This window comes from Sus scrofa, chromosome 18 (genome assembly GCF_054392235.1).
Source record: "Sus scrofa isolate SSC_HxYL_T2T_F1_AM1 chromosome 18, Sscrofa_HxYL_maternal_Yorkshire_Landrace_v2.0, whole genome shotgun sequence".
Taxonomy (NCBI): domain Eukaryota; kingdom Metazoa; phylum Chordata; class Mammalia; order Artiodactyla; family Suidae; genus Sus; species Sus scrofa.
In genome coordinates, this window is record NC_139400.1 from 23204426 (window position 1) to 23229039 (window position 24614).

Sequence of the window (24614 nt, forward strand, 5' to 3'; positions counted from 1 at the left end):
AGACATGCCGACAGAAATGGTACATGGCATGTGGGTACTGCTAACTGAAGTCACATGTCCTGTGTCAGCAGAGAGGATTCTCAGCATCCTCACTATACAGGCAGAGCTTAATACAAGGAAATTTATGGGTAATGGATTTTCATAACAGGCTTTTTATGATCTTCTCCTCCCCCTAAAGTGCCCTCTGGAGCTTTCCTGCTTCCACTCTCATTTTTCTTAATTGGAAAAAGATTTAGTATTCATTTCCTCTTTCCCAGTGCTCTCTTGGCTCCATTTCCCTTGGGGTGGCATGGCCTCCCATCTTTACCCCCCTCCTTTGTCCTTCCTCTCTTCTTCAGAAACAGAAAGCTCAAATATACTGACAGATAGGACACTGGAGCATTGTTTCTAGCAACTCTGGTGAAGGAAATGACTGTTATGCTAACAAGGAAGCCTATTTTGGGGTGATTATTACCTCCCCAACTCCAGAGGTATTACACAAACTTACCTAACATCCAGCTGGCTTACACCTCCCCTGCATGTGCTAGAACTGCAGAGTTTTGTTTACACGTTGTAGCAAACAGAAAGACAAATTTTGAGTAGAGATAGGAAATGGAAAATGAAAGGCCAAATCCTGGAATTTTGGACCTAGGTGAAGAACATTTATTGCTTGTCAGGGATTTGGGAGCCAATGACCGCTATGGGTCCAACCTCCCTACTGTCGGGAAAAGAAGTCAAGGAGGCCGCTCTGCACTTGGAGGGTCATCTTCCTAAGTCAACAGAGACCTTACCATACATGGGGCCTGCTCCATGTAGAAGGAAGGAAGCGGACACCTATTTCTTGTGATTTGGTACAGACCAAACCAAACCTTTCTTCTACAGTTAAACTTAATACAAGCCCCCTGTAAAAATGTGAACATTCAAACAGATAGAGTTATATTAAATACGTAAGCTCCTGTGCGTGTGTGTGTGTGTGTGTGTGTGTGTGTGTGTGTTAACAGAATTAAAATCACCAACAGCTTAAGAATCAGACAACCAGGGCCCTGAGAGAGGGAAACGTGGGCATTAGAAACATTCTTGGACAGCACTTGAATTGCTTGAGGTTCTTGTCCTGTCTCAGCAGATTCACCCCAACAAGAGAGTATTAACCAACAAGGCTGATGCTACCTTCTGATTAGATACCAGTGCAATCACTAGTTCCTTAAAATTGCTACCTAGTATTAGAGGCACAGCTTCAGTAGGGGAGATAACCGATCTTTCACTCAAAATTTTTTTTTTCTCATTACACATCACAAAGTTACAGCATTGGCATTGGTTTATGGGTTTCTAATCTTGTGTATATTCCTCACTACAACCATACCACTGATCATGTGGGAACCTAGACTTTGAGGGGAGGACAGTTAAATTCAAGTGGGACATCAGAGTGGTGGGCTCTGAGCAGCCTAGGTTCTGAGATGGAGGCGGTGGATGATGTGCAAGATGGCAACGTGGCATCTCAACGTTCAGTACTGGGATGCTGGTTGGTAGTGCTACTCTAAGATGCAAATTGGCACCTATGCGACTGGACCTGATGCCTCCATTCAACATATTTACTGAGCATTTACTCTATTCAAGCCCCTGAGGGTGGAAACCCAGATGAATTAAAATCCTGAAAGGCACTTATAATCTGGGAGGGAAGTTAAGACATGTGTAAGAATGTAATAGTACATAGAATGTGTTAAATATCATAGGAGACAGGTAAAGTGACAAAGTTTAGAGGAGGAAGAAGACAATTCCAGCAAGGGATCAGAGAGAAGACTTCATAGAGAAAGTGGTATTTGAGCCAGATCTTTTAGGACTGGGGCCGGAGCGGGGGAGGAGGGTGGAAGAGGATCTTTCCACACGCACAGAGAGCTCAGATAGCAAGGCTGCAGAATCAGGAAATATGGACATGAGAAAGCAAACAATCCAGTCGGGCCAGGGCTTGGAGTACATGAAGAGTATTAGCAAGACTCCGGTTGTGCTTGGCACACGCAGAAGGACAGCTTCCAATAACTGGAAAAGTGAACTGACCATTTTACAAAGCTAAAGGAGGGAGATTCCCTCCATGGCGGCGGCCCTACGGGTGCACACGGGGAGGATTTGCTGGTTGCAGTCTCCACTCCAGGTGTTTCATTTCACTCTGCAGCATTCCCTGAGAAGTAAAAGGCCAGCTACCCCAAATCAGGGCCTCCATAAATCTTAGCTGCAAGAGGAGACTTCAGTTCAGTGAATCCTAAAGTCACTGAGAACAGAAGCACAGTGGAGGATCCTTCAAGAGCAATAAGCTATGACTTCCTACTTTTCAGGATGGCATTTATGTCCTTTTTTATTTTTGTCACCTTCTCCACTGTCTTGTACTTATTTTTCCCACACAGAGTTACATCAAAATTTCAATTACTGTACTTGTCAAGCAGATCCCAAGTGAAATCCACCCCTGTGGCAAGGTGGGCAAGATATTAAAACCACAGAATAATTAAACTAGAAGGCATTTTGGAGGTAATTTTCAATCCATGCTCCACATTTTATACACGATAACCTGGGATGCAAGAGGGGAAGTGAGTCACACAATTTCAAAATCAGGTCTAGATGCAGGGCTTTGGTTCCCACACTGGTTTTCTTTCTAACCTATGATACTGTACGAGCTTTCTTAGGGTGTTCTCTCAATGAACAAACAGCTCCAGTCATCTGAGCTAGGGATCAGCAAACTATAGCCCAAGGGTCAAATCCAGCTCACAGTCTATTGTTGTAAATAAGGTTTTATTGGGACATAGTCATTCCCGGGTCATCTATGGCTGCTTTCACAGTGCAATGCCAGTCAGGTAATTATGACAGCGAGTGTACTTATCACAAATTTGAAGTTAGAACATCTAGCCCTTTACAAAAAAAGTTTGCTGATTTCTAATCTAACCCAATGGCCTTGAAAAAAATTTTTTTTTGCACATACACACACATTCAAGAACTCTGTGAGTTGCCAAGAGGGCAGACTCTCCACAACGGTTTGTGAATATGAACCAAGAAACCCGGCTGTGCCCATAGTGAAACTGCCTGGGTCATGGGACTTGCTCTCTGATCATCAATTCCAGAAGCTGAAGCCTGAGCACTCACCAAGGATCCCTCAGGTTTGAACTTCAACACTATGAAGTAATAGAACAGAGCCTTATTAAATTAATCTGGGAGGGCTAGTGGCAGCTTCGAGGCTATGCTTGGAGACAGAAGAAGGTTAGCCAAAAATATAGGAGGTGGAACCCCTGACACTTAACATTTCTCTCACTTCCTTCCCACTATAAGTTGGAAACAGCTACTTCTCAAAGCCATCTTGCTAGTGTTTGCGTGGGTAGGTACCTGGAGAATTTAGCTCTCTGGCCCAAAATGCCAACATTCCAATGTATTTACTGTAAATTTGTTTCTCATTTGAATGCTATTTCTTCTGTAGATGGCATTATGTTGTCAGTACATACTGAAAGTTCCTTTAAATTTAGATTTGGAAAAATGCATATTTTTCCTGGGAAGGAAGAACCAAATGGTTGTGGACAGGAAAGCATTTGACTTGAATATCATCAACTATCATGGACTAAAGTCAAACTGAATCAACCAGTGTTTTCTCGTCGGTTAGTGGATCCTGGCCTGCTTCAAGAGCTGGTGTGTGAGTGAGTGTGTGCACATGCACACCTGCCATCAGCTGGCCTCTGTTCCTGCCACACGACCAGCCTTGGAGTTTCTCATGAACAGAGCAGAAATGCTTTCTTTCCCTGTTGCTCTAATGCATTCTCCCCTCCCCCCATAATTCCCCCTCCTGTAGCATCATCCTTTATACAGTCTTTATCTCCCTCTATATTCTCTCTCCTCTCACCCTCAAGCTTAGGGTTGGTCTTGGCCTTTTGCAACATCTGTGGAAAGCAACAATATTCCATACAGGTAGGTAAACCAAGCAAGTTTGTCTTAGCCGGTCCTTCAGAATTGTTTTCATGTGTTCTAGTTAAAACGGATTTTGTAATTCATGGGATAAATCATTAAGATAACCACAAGTAGCTGATTCTACCATATCATGAACAGTCTTGTCATTTTTACATTATTTCATCGTTAAGCTTATGTTAGTTTAAATCTACTTTGCAGCTAACCTAAACTCACCTGGGGATGTGTCGAGAAGTGATTTTATTTTATCTGCAGACCTCATAACCACCTGCCCAGCTGATCAACACATGCAAAAGAACAGTGCGGTTGGGCTACTCACTGTCTCAGAACACTACGTCGACTATTTTTGATCCGGATGTTAGTAGCCGTGACTCCCAGTGACACAGCATTACGGGCTCGTGCTCTCTAGGGCAATACTTTGGAATGATGTGTCCAAGGGCCCTTTCAGGCCCCATTTGATTTGACCTCGTAGAAATCTTTAACACTGTTGATCTTACTCTCCTTTGTGAGGTTCTCTGCCCACCATTCATTTGGTACCTTCCTTTGTGTCTTCCTCAGAGCTGGTCTTTTCTTACTCAACATACTTGGTCTGAATAATCCCTTCTACACTGATAACTTATGAATCAGTTTTTAGGTGATGATTTTCTAATTTTTATTTCTGGCTCAGACTGTTTCAGATTTCTAAATGAATTTCTAAATGACCTCTCTTCTTTGGTAATGAAATTTCCAGTGAGGAAGGAAGTGGCGAGTAATGAGTTATTCTGGATATCTGATTAATCCATGACTCTTCCAACATTCAAAACTTCTCCCTATGCTGGTACTACATTCTCAGATTCTCTTATTTTCAAAGATGGAAGGTTTAAAAAAAAAAAAAAAACTTAAAACAAATTCCTTAGTCATACTAGCCTATCCTTGGTGCAGATAGCAATTTCGCAGTTTCAGGATATGAGGCTGGGTCAATATTAAAAGAAAAGTCAAAAGAGCATTGATTAACTAAATTAAATATCAAGTGATGAATAACTTGCATGAAAACAGGGAAAACATTAAACTATAATTTCATTATTTATGCCTTTGAAATGGAATCACTGTTTTTCAACTATGTGGCAGAGAATTTTACTCCTTACACGCATGGAAAATAAAGTCCACACAATACCCATGTGTCTAGAAGTTGACTTTGGTTGAAGGCACAATTCTCTACTGTTAGGTTTAATACAACTGAACTGAATTTACTAATCTGAGAAGACACCTGTCCAACTTGTTTCATATATATACTGTATTTGTCTTTAAAGGTGAAACACTCAGAAAGAGAAAGAGGCTGGCCCTGCCATGCAGCAGCTGGATGATACAATAGAGGATGTATTCAGAGCCGCAGTTCTCAACCTTGGCTGCACACAGACTCACCTGGGGGAGTGTTAAAAAGCCCTCCTGCCCAGGCTGTGCTCCAGACCAATCAAATCAGACCCGCTGGGGGTATGATCCAGGCATTAAACCTCCCCAAGTGATTCTAGTTTGCAGCCAACGTGAGAACCACTGATTCATAATGAGTGACTTAGGAACAGTTTGGGCCAGATGCAGTCAAAAGTTAAGAGTTAAAAAGGCAGTGTAGTGTCATTCGGAAAACAGAGTGGAGAGAAGAATCACGGGCAAGTATTTAGAGATCAGAGTGGAAATAGATGTTTCTTTTATTTTTTAAAATTGGGCTATGTCGGTATTTACTAGTAGAAGGTGCATATTCCTTAATATTGTGGTGCAGATAAATGTTTTAAATTTATTAAATATTGGTTAAATGTACAGAGTAGCCTATCCCTGGTTCTCTCTGTAACACAATTTGACAGTCTGACGCCTTTCTTCTGGTGACAGCCCCTACGAGGAGCAGGCCTGGCAATGGGGAGCTCTTAACCCATAACCTCAGCCTCCTTTCGGGATGGAGACCTCCTATCACTCCCAGTTCCCATCTTTTCCCCATCGTGGAAGATCTGTGTCAAGACGATAGTCTTAAAAGCTCAGCTAGGCTTTGAGAGAGAAAACAATTCTTAGAGTCTGTTCTACGGAATTGGAACTGAAAAAAGAAAAAAAAGGAAAAAAAAAAAAAAAAACTAGTTCTGGAGCCAGCCAAACCAACGCGGTACCTGCCAAACCACACCTATCCTCCACAATCAGCAAAAATATCATCCACCGCCTGACTCCTCTTACCTCACTAATAGGAGCTTGTTCATTCCCTTATTAGGACACTGGCAGTGGCAAGGGAGGCTGCTCGAGTCTGAGGGCCTGGAGTGGCTTCTACATGTGCAGTTCATCAAAAATGAGCAGAGGGGAGCCGGCGCCCGGGGCGGGGGGGCGGGAGGGGGGGGGACTGGAAAAATGAAGTCCTCGCTCCCTGTATGGGAGGAGGATCCGTCTTGGTAGACCACAATTATGGTTTGGGATTAAAAAAAATTTTTTTTAAAGGCTAAACCAAAAAAACACAATCCTAATATTTTTTTTTAAATGCATTTTTTGGGGGGGAGAAGTGTGTTTTTGAAACTTAGAAATGCAGTCAAAGAAATTATAAGTTGAATGCTTCCAGGGAGTTGAATATGTACAGTCAGTGAGCCCTGGTCTTCGCCTCAAGAAGAGCTGGGCTTAGATGGTCTGTCCCAGGTCTAGAGCATAAATGTAAACTGAGAGATAGCATTTGCTTTTTTTTTCTTAACCTAAAGCAAAGTAAAAGCCCTGTTCCCCCTTCTGACTTCCTGCTTCTCGCCTGTCTACAGAGGTCCCCCTCCTTCCCTGACCCTTTCCTAGCTTACCACTTTCTTCCTTTTCTCACAAAGTACCCCCACCTAAGCAGGCTTTTTTCTAGGATAATGGTACAATGTGGAGCAGCTTCCAAGCCAAAATGAGATGCCGCCCTCTTATGATCTGTGTCAGCAGGGCTGTTCTCTTAATCCCATCTTGTTTAGTGGCTAAACTGTGTGCAGAGCCAGCTGGGGAATTTAGATGCATCTAAACAATAACGAATCACAGTTCTAACTTTCTGGAGTTTAAAAAACACTTCCACCTTGGACATGCTCTAATTTGATCTTTAGAATGCCAATGAGGCAGACACTTTTTTTTCCCCCTTTTTTCTTTTTAGGGCCACACCCTCGGCATATGGAGGTTCCCAGGCCAGTGGTCGAATCAGAGCTGCAGCTGCTGGCCTACACCACAGCCACAGCAATGCGGGATCTGAGCCACATCTGTGACCTACACCACAGCTCACGGCAGTGCCGGATCCTCACCCGCTGAGCGAGGCCAGGGATCGAACTTGCATCCTCATGGATGCTAGTCAGATGCATTTCCTCTGAGCTACGATGGGAACTCCTGAGGCAGACACTTCTATCATTCCTGTTTCACAGCCGAGGAAATAGGCTCAGAGGAGCTTAGTGACTTATTTACATTCAGAGTCAGGCCATTATTATAATTTTGGACTTTTCTGACTAATGCTCTCGTCTATCTCAGAGATGTCACAGAATTGTGGTATTCTGCTCAGAGGCGGAGCTCTGAAGCCTATCAGGGAGAATTTAAGTCCTCAAGTTCCCCCCCAGGGACCTCTAAACAAAAGGTGTTCTGGCCCTTGAGAGACCAGGAGGCCCCAGGAATCACCTTGCCCTCTGGGGGTGAGCTGCTAACAACTAACTCCGCTAAATTTAAAGTTGTGAATTTAATACTTCTAAGGCTAATAAGCCAAAAAACAATAGCTCTTGTCCATTTGAAATACTAAAACTGGTGATAAAAAAAGGAATGTACGAGACTAGCCAATCGACTTTGAATGAATGAGGCAAACATACAAATTGCTTTTTTTTTTAAAAAAGAGGAAGCTTAGTTAATGGTGATAGCTCCCACTCGTGCAGTACATGCATACCTCAGAGATACCTCAGTTCAGTTGCAGACCACCGCAACGAGGCAAATGCACAATAAAGTGAGTCACACAAATTCTGTGGTTTCCCAGGGCACGTAAAAGTTATGTTTACACTATATTATAGTCTGTTAAGTGTGCAAAAGCATTATGTCTAAAAATTACTTATATATATTTTAATTAAAACACCTTATTGCTAAAAAAGCCAAAAATGGTAATGGTAACGTCAAAGATCACCAATCACAGGTCACCACTGCGGATACAGCGGGAATGAACAAGTCTGAAACAGAGCGAGATTTACCGAAATCGGACACAGAGACATGAAGTGAGCAAATGCTGTTGATTACATGGCACCAACAGACTTGCTCAACATGATGTTGCCATAAACCTTCAATTTGTAAAAAAAAAAAACCCACAGTATCTGTGAAGCTCAATGACACAAAGGCGAATAAAATGAGGTCTGCTTGTACTTCCCGAGTGTCAGGCAATGGGCAGGATGCATCTCATCTAATCCTTCCAATCGCGTTGGACAGACAGGATGGTTCCTATTTTACAGTCTAGATGAACAAACTTGGCACCGAGACGTCTCCTCACTTGCCCAGAACTATATACATAGGATTTGTGCTTGCCTCTGGCTGACCCCAAAGTCTGGGCTGTTGACACGACGATGACACAGCACATCCCTTTCTTTCCAGGTCTCACTCCTCTGACTTTGACAGGGCTGGATTCAGAAGTTAAGATGTGGAGAAGTTCAGAATTATTCAGTTGACTTTCTTTTAATCGGCATAAGAAAGTCGTGTGATATGAATAACAATGACATGAGAGGAGCTGCTAGTTGGCGAGAAGTCCAGGTCTCCCACTATGAGGGGGATGTCACACTCACTGTCTCTTCGTAGGGCCCTTTGGGCAACAGGTAGTCCCTTAGGCTGGTTATTTAAGACGAAGAGTCATGAAAGATCAAAGACCCTCACCAGACAACTGCCCTCACCCCGCTCCAGCCCTGCTCCACCAGGAGCAGAAGCTTGCTCATCAAGCAGGATCTGATGTCATATTACAATTGCTGCCAGATTCTCCCACTCAAAGACCAAAGGTTAGAGCTGTGAGAGCACAGGCAGGGAATAACATCCGTTAAGCGTTAAGCTGGAGAAAGCAAGGGAGCCACCAGGAGCAAGCTGGGAGCCAGAAGCCCCATGACACACACCCAGGCAGGGAGGAGGTAGGCCCGTGAGTCAACGTCTCTGGCCTCATTGTCCTCGTCTGTAAAATGGGGGTATTAATACTTTACTCGTAGTGATGTAGAAGAATTAAATAAACTCATTTTTGTAGGACAGTGCTTGGCACATAAGAAGTGCTATGTGCCTGTCGGCCAGTTTTGTTATTGTATTATTATGCTCTTCTCTTCCTCCACGTCTTCATTTTCATACGTGAAATATGTTCTGTGCTTAAATATCTTTCAAGTTTTGCTGCTATTTCCAAACATGAAGGAGAGAACTTGGCAGAAAGATTTTTCTAACTCAAGGATCTTAAACTCCTTTTCCTTGAGAATATTAACACCAGAGAAGGCTGAGAAATACAGAACAAATGTAGGGGAACATTCGTATCTTTTGTTGGTATTCTTTTATTCCTCCTCTTTTGACTACCTTGTCTCTGTCTTTGTTTTTGGGGGGCACTGGAATGTGAAGAGGAAGACCAGTGGCTGAAAATGTGCAATAAATGGAATGCCTTTTACCTCTCATTTTCTCCGTCATTTGTAATCCATGTCACTTCTCATTAAAACGTAGATGGGAATTTATCACCAGAGAGCTTTATCTTTCCATGCCAGAAAACGCCTGTGTCCTAGTGCAAGAGGCTAATCCCCTTTTCTATTCTTCTTTGGGGCTGGCTTAACACCGAAACTTAGTACAGAACTGATGGTTCAGAGTGCTTACACATAGAGGTTGGTTCTCGGTGTCGCTGGAATGGCTTTAGACAGATAACCTGCCACTACCCCAATATCCTTCAGCCAGCTGGCATTTTAATTGTCATAGAAAAGTATCCCACTTATTGCTTATGAATTAAACTATGAAATGCCATGTTAAAGTATTTTAAATCCTTCAGTACTTGCAATGGGTTGAATAGTGACCTCTAAAAATGATAGGTGGGTTAATAACAAATGCTGGAGAGGGTGTGGAGAAAAGGGAACCCTCTTATATTGTTGGTGGGAATGTAAATTGGTACAGCCTATATAGAAAATGGTATGGAGGAACCTCAAAAAAATAAAAATAGCACTACTATGTGATCTAGCAATCCCACTCCTGGGCATCTCTCCGGAGAAAATCATAATTCAAAAAGATACATGCATCTGAATGCTCACTGCAGCACTATTTACAATAGCCAAGGAGTGGAAGCAACCTAAATGTCCATTGACAGAGGATTTGAAAAAGATGCGGTACATACATAAAATGGAATATTACTCAGCCATAAAAAAGAATGAAATAATGCCATCTGCAGAAACATGGATGAGCCTAGGGATTGTCCTCCCAAGTTAAGTTAGTCAGACAGTGAAAGACAAACATCATATGATATCACTTATATGTGGAATCTGAAAAAATTATACAGGTGAACTTATCTGCAGAACAGAAACAGACTAACAGACTTTGAAAACAAATTTATGGTTACCAAAGGGGACAGATTGGAGGCAGGGAAGGAGGGACTGGGGGTTTGGGACTGGCATATGCGCACTGAGGTATATGGAATGACTAACTGATGGGGGCCTGCTGTATAGCACAGGGAATTTCACCCAATATTCTTTGATAATCTGTATGGGAAAAGAATCTGAAAAAGAATGGATGCGTGTGTATGTATAACTGAGTCCCTTTGTTCTATAGCAGGAATTATCACAGCACTGCAAATCAACTAATCTTCAATAAAACTGACAGTGGAAAAAATGCTGATTTTGAATATATAAAAATTTTTAAAAAATGATAGGTTGGTTGATGACCTAACCCCTGGTACCTCAGAAGGTGATCTTACTTGGAAATAAGACCTTTACAGGGGTAATCAAGTTCTGGTGGATCATTAGGGTGGGCCTTCATCCAATAAGACTGGTGTCCTTATAAAAAGGGGGAAATGTGGATAGAAACAGCCATGCGTGGGAGGTAGACTATGTGCAGAAACACAGAGAGAATGTCATGTGAAGGCAGAGGACTGGAGTGATGGATCTACATGCCAAGAACAGTCAGAGATTGCCAGCAAACCAAGAGACACTAGGGGAGAGTGTCTTTTTTTTTGGCAATTTCTAGCACTTCTACTGTATATTTAGGCAGGTGGTTCATTACATTAAACTCTCAGCCTCTGATATACTAAGATGCCTTTCATTGTAACGTCTAATTCTATCCTCTCAAACACTCAGCTTCTACCTTTGCTGTGTTCCTTTGCTCCCCTGGTACCTGTGGATCTTGGCTTGAGATTTACCTGTAGCTCTAGGTGGGTTCATTAAACTAGCCTTCTTTAGATACTGGGTGGAGGGAATGTTATACAGGTTCTCCCGTCCTGCCTGCAAATCTTCAGATCTAAGAGAGGCAGACTTGTAATGCTTCCCTGGATCAAAATGAATGTTTAAGTAAGGTCAGAAATTTAAACACGTATGCGGGAGGAGAGAATAAATGGAAAATAAGTCATTCTCATGATACTAACTCGATAGGCCTAGGATGGGTCAAGCTATGACTTCAAGGCCTTTTCCCTTGCGGTGAATAGAGACTATCCCCATTTGCTGGGTGCCCTTCACTCACTGAGGTTAAGAGAAAAGCCCCACTGGTGCTTGAATCTGAGGAGCTTTTGTCCTTTTGTGATCAGGGAGTATCCACTACTCGGCTAACTTACCGACTAGTGGATACTCAGAACACTGTTTCCACATTAGGCCGCTCCAGGATGCATAAAGATTGTTTAACCTGCGGCGACTTCAGCAAACTTTAAAGTGTAGAGGTAAGGGCTAGGTTTGCTGCGTTTATTTCTAGGAAGTCTGTATACTCATGTTATGGGTTGAATTGTGTCCCTTTCAAAAATATGCTAAAGTCCTAACCCCCAGTACCTCAGAATGAGACCTTGTCTTGGAATCAAGACAAAATCAAGGTCACTAGGGTGAGCTCCGATCCAAAATGACTGCTGTCCTTTTCAAAAGGAGACATTGGACAAGAGAGACAGACAGAGGGAAGATAATATGAAAAAAAAAAAGGGTGGAGGAAGGATTGGGAGTTTGGGATTAGCAGATGCGAACTAGTATGTGTAGGACGGGGAACACAGGGAACTAAGTCAACCCTGTGATAAACCCTAATGGAAAAGAATATGGAAAAGAATATACGTGTATAAATGTATCACTGAATCACTTTGCTGCACAGCAGAAATTAACACAACACTGTACAGCAACTATACTTCAATCATTTTTTTTTTTAATAGAGAAATAGGGAGAATGTCATGGAAAGTAATGGAAGCATTGGAGCTACACCGTCATAAACCAAGGCACGGATGCAGCTGCCTGAATCCAGAAAAGGAAGGAAGAATCCTCATCCTATAGGCTTCAGAGGGAGCACAGTCCTGTGACACCTTGACTTCAGACGTCTAGGCTCAGAAACTGTGAGACAGTGAGGTTCTGCTGTTCTAAGTCACCCAGTCTGTGGTCCTTCACAGGACGGCCCTGGGACACGAAGACAACGCAGCACAGCCACTCCCATTTTTGTGATTACCAGGATGCTACCTCAGACTCATTCCCTAGGCACCCACTTAATGCCAATAATTATCATTGTTAATTACACCATACACATCTCTGTGAGCACTTACTGAGCACCAGGCACTGTGCTAACCACTTTACATAATAGTTTGCTCATGTTATTGATGACAAAACTGAGAAACTCAGTGAGATTAAGTAATTAGCTCGAGGACACACAGATACTATAACGATGCAACTAGGACTTGAGTCCGACTTTATCTGGATTTCAAAATTAATATTCTTTGTTTGTTTGTTTTATTTTTTTAGGGCAGCACCTATAGCATATGGAAGTTCCCAGGCAAGGGATCGAATCAGAGCTGCAACTGCTGGCCTACACCACAGCCACAAAGCAATGCTGGATCTGAGCTGCCTCTGTGACCTATATCACAGCTCATGGCAATGGCAGATCCTAAACCCACTGAGCAAGGCCAGGGATCAAACCTGCATCCTCATGGATACTAGCTGGGTTCTCAACCCACTGAACCACAACAGGAATAAGAAAGTTAATATTCTTAATTGATACTCTCCTACTCTGTCAAGATTGCTTACAGATTGGTGGCATCCTAATCTTTGGCAAACCAATCCCTGCTTCTTACTATATCCTCCTTCACAATGTGTCTAGTTTAGGCCAATTAGGAAAAGTAATACTTTCGTATTTTGCCCCCAGAGTCTATTTTTACCAAGTTTCTTTTAACTTCAGAGTTATTCGAAGTACAGCAGTATGAGTTATCATTTTGAAACAGGAAGTAAACGGAACGATTAAAATCCCAAATGAAGCACTCCTCTGATTTTTCTAAAGTAGATGGATTTTTTTGAACATGTGTCACTCACAAACCGAATTCATCTGCCTTTTGCATCAGTGGTCTTGTGCCACTCAGCACCAGTGGCTTTGTTGGCATAAGATATTAACCCTTTTCTCTGCTGGGGTCTTTGGGAATGGAAGTGCTCAGGGCGAAGGGAGAGGTAGAAAATTTAATGCTGATTAAACACCCACCGTGGTTTACACACCTTCGTGTAACTAATTCCTTTAATTGGCACTAAACTTGCAAAGACGGATATTATACTTTTTTTCCCCACAGATGAAGAAACTCAGGCCCAGTGAAACTGAGAAAGGAGCTCAAGTCATATATTTAGCAGAGATCAACGGAGGCCCACACACAGATATGGGCGTCAGGACACCTGGCACTAGTTTCTCATCTGTCAAGAATGTGCCCATTTAGAGCTTTGAAAGGTGAGTCTGGTCGGTGGAAAGAGTACGGAGACCCGGTTCCCCAGCCAGCCATGCTGTTTCCCTGCAGAAAGGCCACCTGAGAAATGGCAGAGGTGAGCAATCCATCGATTCCTCTTTCTTTTCAATTTTCTTCTGCTCCAAAAGGTCACCATGGACCTTAATTTACTCATTAAAAAGTTGTGTGAACACTGTCTTTTTCAATTCAATATTTAGACATATCACTGTAATTTATTAAATAGCTGTGGAAATTACACAAAAACTACAAATGTCATGAAGTCCCATTAAAGCCAGGCTGAAAAAACTGCTTCAGTTTTATGCACTTCATGTACTTTTCTCTGCAGGGTAGTTATGCACTGCGGCCCTTGGTGGGGTATTGCTGATCTGGGTAAAGAATGTTTTCTCCCCCAGGGTGACTGCCGTTGGCCACAGGGACTGTTTGGAGGTGGTTACGATTAAATGAAGTCATAAGAATGGAGCTGGCCTGGCTTCTGGTTTCTCATCTTGCCTGGGACCTTCACCTCCCAGGAGTGTGCTGGCCCTGCCGGGGCCCTGGGGGCCTTGAGGAGGCCTGTCGGGCTTCGATGGCCTCTTCCTGCCTGTGGGCTTCATCCCCAGGGCAGCTTCTTTAGGAAGGAAGAGCCTTTCTGTGAGAGCTAGTCTGCTGGGTTTCCCACATGCAGGGGGTTGGAACGGCCTGGCTCCACTGGACGACGTGCTTCGGTGGGGTTGTGACGTCGCACAGCATGGGCCTGGCTGCAAGGACACCCGTCTAAGGACTGATCAGGAGCCATTTAGCAGACGCGCTTCGGAGGCCTTTGTTTCCCCATGGGGAATCTGATCTTCCTGCTGTTGAGTTCTTGGCAGCTGGCTCTGGAAATGTGACCATGAGGAACCACTGCTAGGAGACCCTCCCAGGAAGAGCCTGAGGGGCTTCCAGTCTGAAGGTGTCCACAGGGTCGTGGTTGTGGTTCTGACACCAGCCCTCAGATGTACCTCCCAGCAGGCAGATAAACCTTTCTCTGTATGTGTGTGTGTTCATTTACACATATGTACACTTGCCTAGCATCGCACAGCTAATAAATGGAAGAGCAGAGAGGCAAATTTTGACTCATCTTGCTCCAAATTTCACATCCTTCCTCTCATGTCTTCTATAAAACATGTATTAAATATATAAAATGCTACAGATAATAAATAAAAATCACAAAAGAACATTACCTAAGTAATTTTAAAAGAAGAAATATACTCAGAAAAGACTATATTTGAGTGGGCATGCATACTGCTTCACTAATAACAAAAAGGAGAATCAAACAAGTAATATGCTTAACAGTTTAGTGGCAGCATGTGGTTCTCAAAATTCTGCCAATTATTACTATTTTTTTAAATAGTATGTTTCACTCTTTAAAGAGCAAAAGTGGCAAATTTACTTCCTTCTCTTTGGGGCGAATATAGTCCTTATTTGATATTAGTATTTTATGTTATCTCTGTTGCATACAAGGTGAAAGGTACAGCAACTTGAAGAATCAAGTTCTAGCAAAGGTGAGTGTAAACATTTCTTGTAAGGATCAGAAAGAAGTTATGGAAAGAAAAGACGTGGAGGAGTTCCCGTTGTGGCGCAGTGGAAAACGAATCTGATTAGCATCCATGAGGAGGCAGGTTCGATCCCTGGCCTCGCTCCGCGGGTTAAGGGTCTGGTGTTGGTGTGAGCTGTGGTGCAGGTTGCAGTCGCAGTTCGGATCTGGCATTGCTGTGGCTGTGGTGTAGGCCAGAGGCTACAGCTCTGTTTCCACCCCTGGCCTGGAAACTTCCATATGCTGGGAATGAGGGCCAAAAAAAAAAAAAAAAAACCAACAAAAAAGAAAAAGAAAAGAAAGAAAAGACATGGAGAGCTAATGCATCAGGCAGAGCTAGCATGGAAGAGGTAAATGTCTAGTATACTTTAGGCCCTAAATAGGAATTCATCAGTAGAAAATATCAGCCCAAAATACCAGGCCCTAAAAAGGAATATCAGGACCCGAAAGAAGCATTCTGATCAATATCTGCATGTGATAAGTTTACAATAAGAAAAAGTAAAAGAGATCAGTGAGAAAAGTTCCATATTTACTCTAGAAGTTTCTTGTTTTAAACCCTTCCTAATAAAGTTATCTCCTTTGCTGGGTACTTTTATTAAATGTCAGTTGTTTTTAATCAAAAGCAGTCTTAACAGCAGTGGAAATGAGCATTTATAAATCCAGTGGGCTAGAGAAGATACTATCAGGGAGAGTATACTCCCTCACAAATTGGCTCATGAGTTAAAAACCCACCGACCACCTACTTGCTTCCTTGATTTTACAACCAGAAAAAGTATTTAAGAGCAGAGGAAAGAGGATGGCCTGGCTGAGCTTCTTAGATACAAACCTAGTTACAGCATCACAAACAAATGCCACTCTGAGACTTTCATTTGTGAAGTTGCATAATATTACAGCTCATGCAAGCATCTTTCCTCAGCTCTGTAAAGAAAAAAATGGTTCCTCCCAGTTGTTTCCCTGATATTAAATTTTAATTGGGAAAAATTAGGCTATTTAATCATAACTTGCATTTGTTATGTATTTAGTTTTTTTCTCGTATACTTCAATGCACGTCATGGTACTGGATGCTCTTACAAGTTACACTGAGCAAGCATAAGCATCTCCATTGCATACTGCATGGCAGTGAGATGAAGGGGCTTCCTGGAGATCACAGTGCTGCCTTCTGAAGGAGCTGGACCAGGATCCAGACCTTCTGAGGCCCACCTGAAAAGCCTCCCCTTAAACCTCCAGGGTCCCTGGAGCAGGCAGCCAGTGTGGTCACTGGCTAGCATGGCTTCCTAAGCTGCTGTGAAAAGCAGGGGCAGGGATACCAAGATTATGTAATATATTTAATGGTTTTCAAACTTTAGTTTGAAGCTTCTGAAAGCTACTTAGTAGGTTATGACTTAGCATTTTTTGATAAAATAAAAAAATAGAAAATATCAGAGGGCAAGACTAAATCATTATATCAAAGAGGTATCTCTACTGTCTTGTTATTGCAGCATTGCTCACAATAGCCAAGGTATGGAAACAGCCTATGTATTCATCAATGAATAAACAGAAATAGAAGGACAGATAGATAAACATACATAAAATATGGAATGGTATACATCTATAATATATACATAATAATATGGAATATTATCCAGTCTCATTTTATTTTCCTTTTTAGGGCTGCATCCACAGCATATGGAAGTTCCTAGTCTGGGGGTCTAATCGGAGCTACAGCTGCCGGCCTATGCCACAATAACAGCAATGCCAGATCCGAGCCGCGTCTGCGATCTACACCATAGCTCACGACCATGCCGGATCCTTAACCCACTGATCGACGTCGGGGATTAAACCCACGTCCTCGTGGATACCAGTCAGATTCATTTCCACTGCACCGCAACGGGAACTCCCTATCTAGCCTTTAAAAAGAAGTAAATTCTGAGTTCCCTAGCGGCCTAGCAGTTAGGATGTGGCATTGTCACTGCTGTGGCTTGGGTCTGATCCCTGGCCTGGGAACTTCACATGCCATAGGTATGGCCAAAAGAAAGGAAGAAAGAAAGAAAGAAAGAGAGAGAAAGAGAAAGAAAGAAAGAAAGAAAGAAATTAATGCCATTTGCAACAACATGGATGAATCTGGAGGGCAGGTGAAACAAGCCAGAGAAAAACAAATACTGCATGGTATCACTTATATGCGGAATTAAAAAGGTTAAACTAGAATGGTGGTTGCCAGGAGCTGGGGGCCTGGGAAATAGGGAAAGGCTAGTAAAAGGGCACAACACTCTAGTTACAAGATGAATAAAGGCTAAGGATCTAATTCTAACATGCTGGCTATAGTTGATAACATAGTACTGTTATCAACTGAAAAATGCTAGGAGAGTAGAACTTCTTTGTTCTCACCAAAAAAAGAAATAAATAAAAAAGGTAAATACAAGAGGTGATAAATGTGTTCATTAATGATGGAAATCCTTTCACAAGATGTAGATCTAGCAGATCATCACACTGCACATTTTAAGTATATTACAATTTTATTTGTCAGTTATACCTCAACAAAGCGGAAAAAAAATGTGTAGTACAACTTGAAAAAAGAACGTATCAGAAGGCGTTATACATAGCAAGAGTGAGCACTGTTTTGTGAAGTATTGGTTCAAACATATATATGCATATATGTGTATACATGTATGTAATACTGAGTCATTAAATAAAATTAGGTTTATTATATTTTAAGTTTATACTTAAGTATAAGTTTAAAAAAAACGTGTGTTTCTTTCAGAGGATCAGAGGGAAAGAGAAAACAGGAAAACAACTCTGATCAGCCTAAAAGGGCCTGGAGATGTGTGTCTGTTAGGTGGTGGGTGTGGGGGGAGGCAGAAGAAAGACTGCTGCGGTGGGTGGGAGGGTGAAAGACTAGATAATCTTGACGCCAGAGCCTGTGTTTGTTCTTTTTTATGTTCTTAGTGCCTAGTCCAACAGCACTAACCAGCACAGGAAACCCTCAATGAATATTTGTTGAATGAATGCATGGAAATGAATGAGGTTTACAGATTTTTAAAGGCTCCTCTTAAAAATTCAATTAGGCTTGGAAAGGAATTCAGGCAGTCCTACGTTTATAAAAAGCTGTTTCCAAAACCTTAATTTGCAAATTGGTTTTTGGAACTTCAAACACTATTATACACGGCAGTTGGGATCTCAGGTCAGCCCTCAATCACCTTTTAAAACGCAGGATGTATCTGAAACCAGTGCTGAGAACTGAAGCCGCATTTCTACGGGAAAAAGGCATCCACACTGGTCTGATTAGAAATGCCAGGGGCGAATTGGCTTCCAGGGGGCAGTCCCCATTCCTCTTGCCACAGCTACATGTGTTTCTGCAAAGCCATTCTGGGGGGACTGGGGTGGATGTGAGAAGCAGCATGAAGTGTGGGCTCATGTCAAGGATAGGGATAGGTCAAAGGTAAGCAGAAGAAGAGTGAACAATGCAAATAGCATCAATCGGGAAGGAAAGAAAGGCCAGCCAGTGTGCTTGTGGCCAGGTAGCCAGGAGACATATGCAGAAAGTTGAGACTACCTCCATTAAGATCTGGGGCAGACACCACTGCAGCGGCAGTTCAGCAATGCCATTTACGGAGTGCCCCCCACACAAAAAGCACAAGTACATGTTTCTCTGCCACTTGTTCTTAGTTTTTGATTCATTAACAGCAAGGAGTAATTTTACCCTTAACCAGATAAGAGGTCCAGTAAAGTCAATCATTTAAAGCCAATCTTTGAACCCCAAAGGAGTAAAAATGGCCAGTTTGTTATACAAACCAACAGTCACAAAATGCACACGCCTTTGACTCTGCAGGAAAGAAGGCTCCTCACTGCTCCTCTACCCAGACTGGGGACTTTTCCTGTGAACACAATTCTAACAAAGGAGGTTTCTTGATAGCCTTGGCTACAGCAGAATAGATAGTGGAACTGCTAGAGCTGGATGCCTTAAGACTAATTAGGAAAGATAAAATACATAAATAAGAAGATGGAAGACATCAAACAATAATTGGACCATTTTTGGATGGGAGCTGCAGCCTCGGAGATACCACTGTTTCACTGCATGATTTAAATAACTATATTCATAATGACAATTCACAGCAATTAGGAAGTGTTTCAAATGTGATATTTATTAGGGAGAAGGAAATATATGGTTTTCATTGAATTTTTTAAAACTTTAACATGCTGGAAAATTGTAATGCTACATTCACCAAGAAGACTGAAAAAAAACAGCTATTCCTAAACTTTTTACAAATCTGAATATAGGTACATGTACCCTTTCTGTATCTTGGATAATTATGCCAGTCATTTATTCCCCTGACATGTTTTTAACTTAGTTTCTTCAGAAAACCAGTGGGATGAACTAAATAATTTCCTACATTTCTTTGATTCCATGGTTTAAAAATTTATATCCCCTTCCACATTTGTTACAAAATATGTCACAGGAACAAAACTTTTTCATCCTCAGGATATATAAAAGCACACCTTATGAGAAATTTAACTCTTAATGGACAAAAGCATGGCTATTTACAAGAAATCCAAAATCCTGACTCAAGAAAACTTCACTAAGGCTTTGGGAAAATGAGAAAGTATGGAAGTGGTGAAGATATTAGACTGCAAGTGACAGAATCTCTCAATAATCTTACCAGAAACAAATTAAGCAACACCCTGAAAACTAAAGAACTGAACAGCCTTTCACACCTACCCCTGAAAATAACATGGCTCTGGGTAGGTCTTGGCATTCAGGAATTTTAATGCACCTCATAAAAAAAACACTGTCAGTCTTGCTCTGTAGGTGATGAAACTGAAATAAATTATCTGATGCAAATGGAAAGGAATTTAGAACTCATTTTGTTGGGCATCTGTTTTGGCATTTAACCTAATACTTCTTCCTAAGCAGAAGGTGCAGAAGCTTTGTGTGTTCAAATGAGTCCAGTGAAAAGTGAACTTAGATGAATTGAGTTTGGTTTATCCAATAATGGGAATGCTAATGGATATTTTCTGAGCATTGGTACCATGTTAGAAGTTGAAGGTTCAGAGATTCAAAATAGTCCCTGCCCTCAAATGAATTCCCATTTATTGCAGGAGGACAAGCAAGCTCACCGATGCTCACTTAACTTTAGTTCAAGGTGAAAAACAGAAGGATAGGCAAAAGTTATTAGTGTGGAGAGAAAAGGGGAGCTGAGGAAGTCTTGTGGTGGAAAGTAGCATTTGATCAGGACCTTGAAGGACAGAAAGGAAGTCAGGAACAGGTAAGCTAGAGCCTCTAATTTCTTTCCTTTTGTTTTTAAAAATTTTTCATTTTATGGGCTGTACCTGTCGCATATGGAAGTTCTCAGGCTAGGCGTTGAATCAGAGCTGCAGCTGCCAGCCTATGCCACAGCCACAGCCACGCCAAATCCAAGCCACATCTGCGATCTACACTGCAGCGCCGGATACTCAACCCACTGAGGAGGGCCAGGGATCGTACCTGCAGCCTCTTGAAATACTAGTCAGGTTTACGACTGCTGAGCCACAACAAGAACTCTGAGCCTCTAATGTTTACTGTAACCCGCATTGCTCACTTCTATGCCACCCTGCCTCTTCTCTATTCCATGTCGCCCTACCCACTCCACCAAAACTTCGTTGGTCTCCGTGGAACCCTTCAGAAACCCCAGTCTTGTTGAATGCCTCCATTTCAGACGAGGAAACTAAGGCGCACGGAGTGTTCCCCACAGAGGAAAGAGTGAGCCAAGGAAGGAAGGTGGCTTGGACATGAGTTTGGGAACCAGCGAGTGACGTGATTTGGTCAGAGCAGGGGGAGGTCCAAATGGGAAGGGCTATTAAAGGCAGACAGACTGTGGAGACCTCGAATGCCATGTTGAGGAGAGTGGGCTCTGTCTTCAAAGCTGAGGGACAGGAGGGCGAGATGGGACAGGACTGGAAAGGGGAGAGAGCCTGAAGCCAAGACCAGATAGAAGGCAACTGCAATCGTCTAGGTAGGAGGCAATAACTGCTGAAATTCAGGGAATGACAGAGTGAGTGGAGAGACACGGAGAAAGTAAACTGATAGATCGTGGGCATGATGGAGTAGGAAAAAAAAAACAGAAGCTGGAATTCGCACCCCCTCCCCCCACTGGCCTCTTTGCCTTCCTTCTAAGCTCTGTGGTTGGCCAGTTGTGAACACTGGACAAGCCCCTCACTCCACATGCCTTGGTTTCCTTTTCTGAAATGGAGGCATTACAAGAATGGGGTTTCTAAAATTCCACGGAGACCTAGGATTGCAAAGAAGTTCTGGTGGAGTAATAGGGTTGGGGGCAATAGAGAGCAACGGGGGGGTGGGTTGGGGGTGAGGAATGGGCGTTGACTGGGGTCTGCAATCAAATGAGAAGCTCTAGATACAAAACCACCCCCAAAATCAGAATACCTCCTTTACGTAACAGAATGATCTGTAACAGTAAATTGCCAAAAAAGTAAAAACCCCCAACCACTATGATAACCTCAGGACTGTATAGATTACCTCCAACAGCCTTTTGCGCATTCACACTCACAGAAACTGTCACCCAAGAGATTTGCTAATATAAGTGGACATGGGTCTCATTTTTAGGACCCCGTTGAGTTCCTGTTTATTTGGCGAACTGTTGCACAAATGCTGGAACAACTGGAACAACAATTGTCATGCTGAATCCATGCCAAAACTCCCTAAAATGGGACAGATTTACTGAAAGGCCATCTGGTGTTCTTACTCTTGTGCGGTACCTTTTTCCAAGATCCAGCGAGTTTTCCAAACCTCATAAACGCCATCGTGAAAAGGGCTGTTGCCTGTGAGTACAAAGACCCTGGCTTCCCGGCTACTGACTGTCCTCTGGTTTTGGGTCAGCTGAGCTGCCCCTCTGAGGTGCACAGCCCTGTCTATAGAAGCAGAGCAATACAGCAAACAACCCTAGGGGCCCCTCTAGCTTGAACATTCCAAGATTCCAGGATCCTCAACTTTGGAGCCTGCTATCTGAACAACACTCTGATCAATAGCATGTGCTCGCGGTCTTGTTCTGTCACAGTCAGATGGTCAGTGTATTAAAGGCTTTGGGCTGTTGTCTGTAAGGATTGGGCAATGTGTGCTTTAGCCAAAGTCTCTGAGCCCTGAAGAGGGTTCAGGTCTAAATTAACAGCAGATCTTTAGAAACAGAAGGCTCTGTAGATCGCTATTTGAAATAAGAAAAGCCGTGCCTAGGTATAACCCCCACCCCCCACCCCCACAAATGGTCTACAAACCACCATAAAAATGGAAATGAGGCAAACCACTCAGAACCACAACCAGGTTGAGACCAAAAAGTTTCATACAGGTCTGAAACTTACACACTCACCGCCTTTCTTTGCCTCCTGATTTCTTCTCTTCCCTCCCACTCCCACAGTTACATTTTTTTTTCTTTTTAACAAAATTCCTTTATAAGAAAAAAGAAGAAGGAAAACCGAAGAGGTGAAGCGAGCACTCACTGGGAGAGCGCGGCCAGGCTGCGTCTTCCCTGCGATCCGGATCCCCCGAGCATATCTGCAGCTGGAAGGGGCGGGGGCGGCGAGCGCAGAGGTGCGGAGACCCTGGGGCGCTCAGGGCGTGGACTGGGCCCGAGGAGGTGCCATGGTATTTGCGGCTGAAATGCGGTGTGCAGGATGCTCCCGGGTTCTCCCTTTGTGTTAACACTTTGGTCTGTCCCGGTGACGAAAGTCTGGGCTTGTCCTTTGCCAAATCTACTCCTCCCCACCCTTTCCCTCGGCATAGGATCATCAGAGAGCTGATTGTTATTTTTTACTGTAATCTCTCTAATAGAGGCTCATCCGGTTTAGATTTAGATTGTAAAGGGCCCAGATTGCTTCATAATTTCCAGAATGTTATTAATGGGCAGTGGGGGCCAGGGTCCCCAGTAGCTTTCATGACGTCGACTTTACATGATCAATTACAAATAATTCTTCTGAGGTAGAGAACTAGTTAAAGGAAAAGACACTGATCCACGTGCTCAGCCTTTGGAGAACTAGCTGATCACTCACGGTATCACTTGCATACAATAATTCGATTCTGTAGAGATCAACGGAAACCAGCCCACTGAAAAGTTCATCCGGGTGCAGTTCTCAGGCCCTCGTTCTGAGCTCTGTTCTCAATTAACATCGGTGTAGGTGGCTTCCAAAGCAAACAGTTCCCACTGAGAAATCAAATCTGAGAAGCTCTTCTTTTCCCTTCTACTCAAGGGAAGATGCAGCACAGAAAAGTGAATACAAAGGCAGAGGGAAGAGAGCCAGGGGATCAGTGATCTGCCGGTACGTGGGGTGTTTGCTGAAATGAGGGCAACAGCCAGCCTAGGGAACATGTTGCAACACTGGGCCTGGCTGCCCCCGTGGCACTCTGCTGTGGTGACCTCATCAGCCAAGCGGGCAAGGGAGCCTGGTCAGCAACAGCTTGGCGAGCAACCAGATCCCAGCTGCTGAGGAGGGGGTGGTGTCGATCCTCTCTGGAGATGACACGTTGTCTAGGCTGGAGTCGTGAATGCGTTTCTGCATCTCTAACAAGCAATGAACAGACTGCTGCTGGGGCACCAAGATACGCACGGGATGGGCTTTCAGTTAAATACATAGAATAACTCAGATTTCCACTGAGTTAAGATTCTTTTAGTAACTGGCAGGAGAAGCAATCAGCTTCGCACCTGGATTCACATCCTTCACAGGATGAAAAACATCTTTAGGATCTAAGGCACCATGTCACAAGCATGGCTACAGAAGCTGTATAGCACAGGGAACTCTATGCAGCACATTCCGTGATAATCTATGTGGGAAAAGAATCTGAAAAAGAAGGGATGTGTGTACATGTATGACTGAGTCACTTTGTACAGCAGAAATGATCAGAACACTCTAACTCAACAATACTTCAATAAAACTTGAAAAAATAGAAGATTATTAAAAAAGGAAAACAAAAACAAACAAACAAACCAAAAACCCCACAAAAGTTCGGCCAGCAGAATGGAGAGGAACCACAGCAAGAATGCTTGTGCTCAATTTGAAAGAAGTTTAATTTAGTTAGGTTAGATCCCCTCCTCATTTTAACTAGAAAATTTCGGTTGATTCCCTGCTTAAGTGTTATGCTATCATTAAAGTCATAGTTTACAGAGGAATATAGTTTAAGGAACTTCAAAGTTAATTATCTCCATATATCACCATGTACATATCCTTTAAATATCCCTCTGATTTTATATGTTATCACTCAATATATATTAAAGTGTGCGAGACTCTTAAAAATGGAGATCACACGAGAGGCCTTAACAGAAGACT

At 42.9% G+C, this 24614-nt stretch overlaps 1 protein-coding gene across 25 annotated transcripts in view; it reads right to left on the reverse strand.

Moving 5' to 3' along the window:
- CALD1 (caldesmon 1) overlaps positions 1 to 24614 on the reverse strand; it is a 287937-nt gene that overhangs the window by 49368 nt on the left and 213955 nt on the right. For 6 of the 25 annotated variants that reach the window (XM_021079170.2, XM_005673148.3, XM_021079165.2 and 3 more), the window contains exon 1: positions 22794 to 23009. The exons of the other annotated variants lie outside the window; for them this stretch is intronic. In XM_021079170.2, the coding sequence (XP_020934829.2) occupies positions 22794 to 22846 (53 nt within the window). In that variant the 5' untranslated portion in view covers positions 22847 to 23009. Of the gene's footprint in view, positions 1 to 22793; positions 23010 to 24614 lie in introns of those variants that run through there. 25 annotated transcript variants of the gene reach the window in all.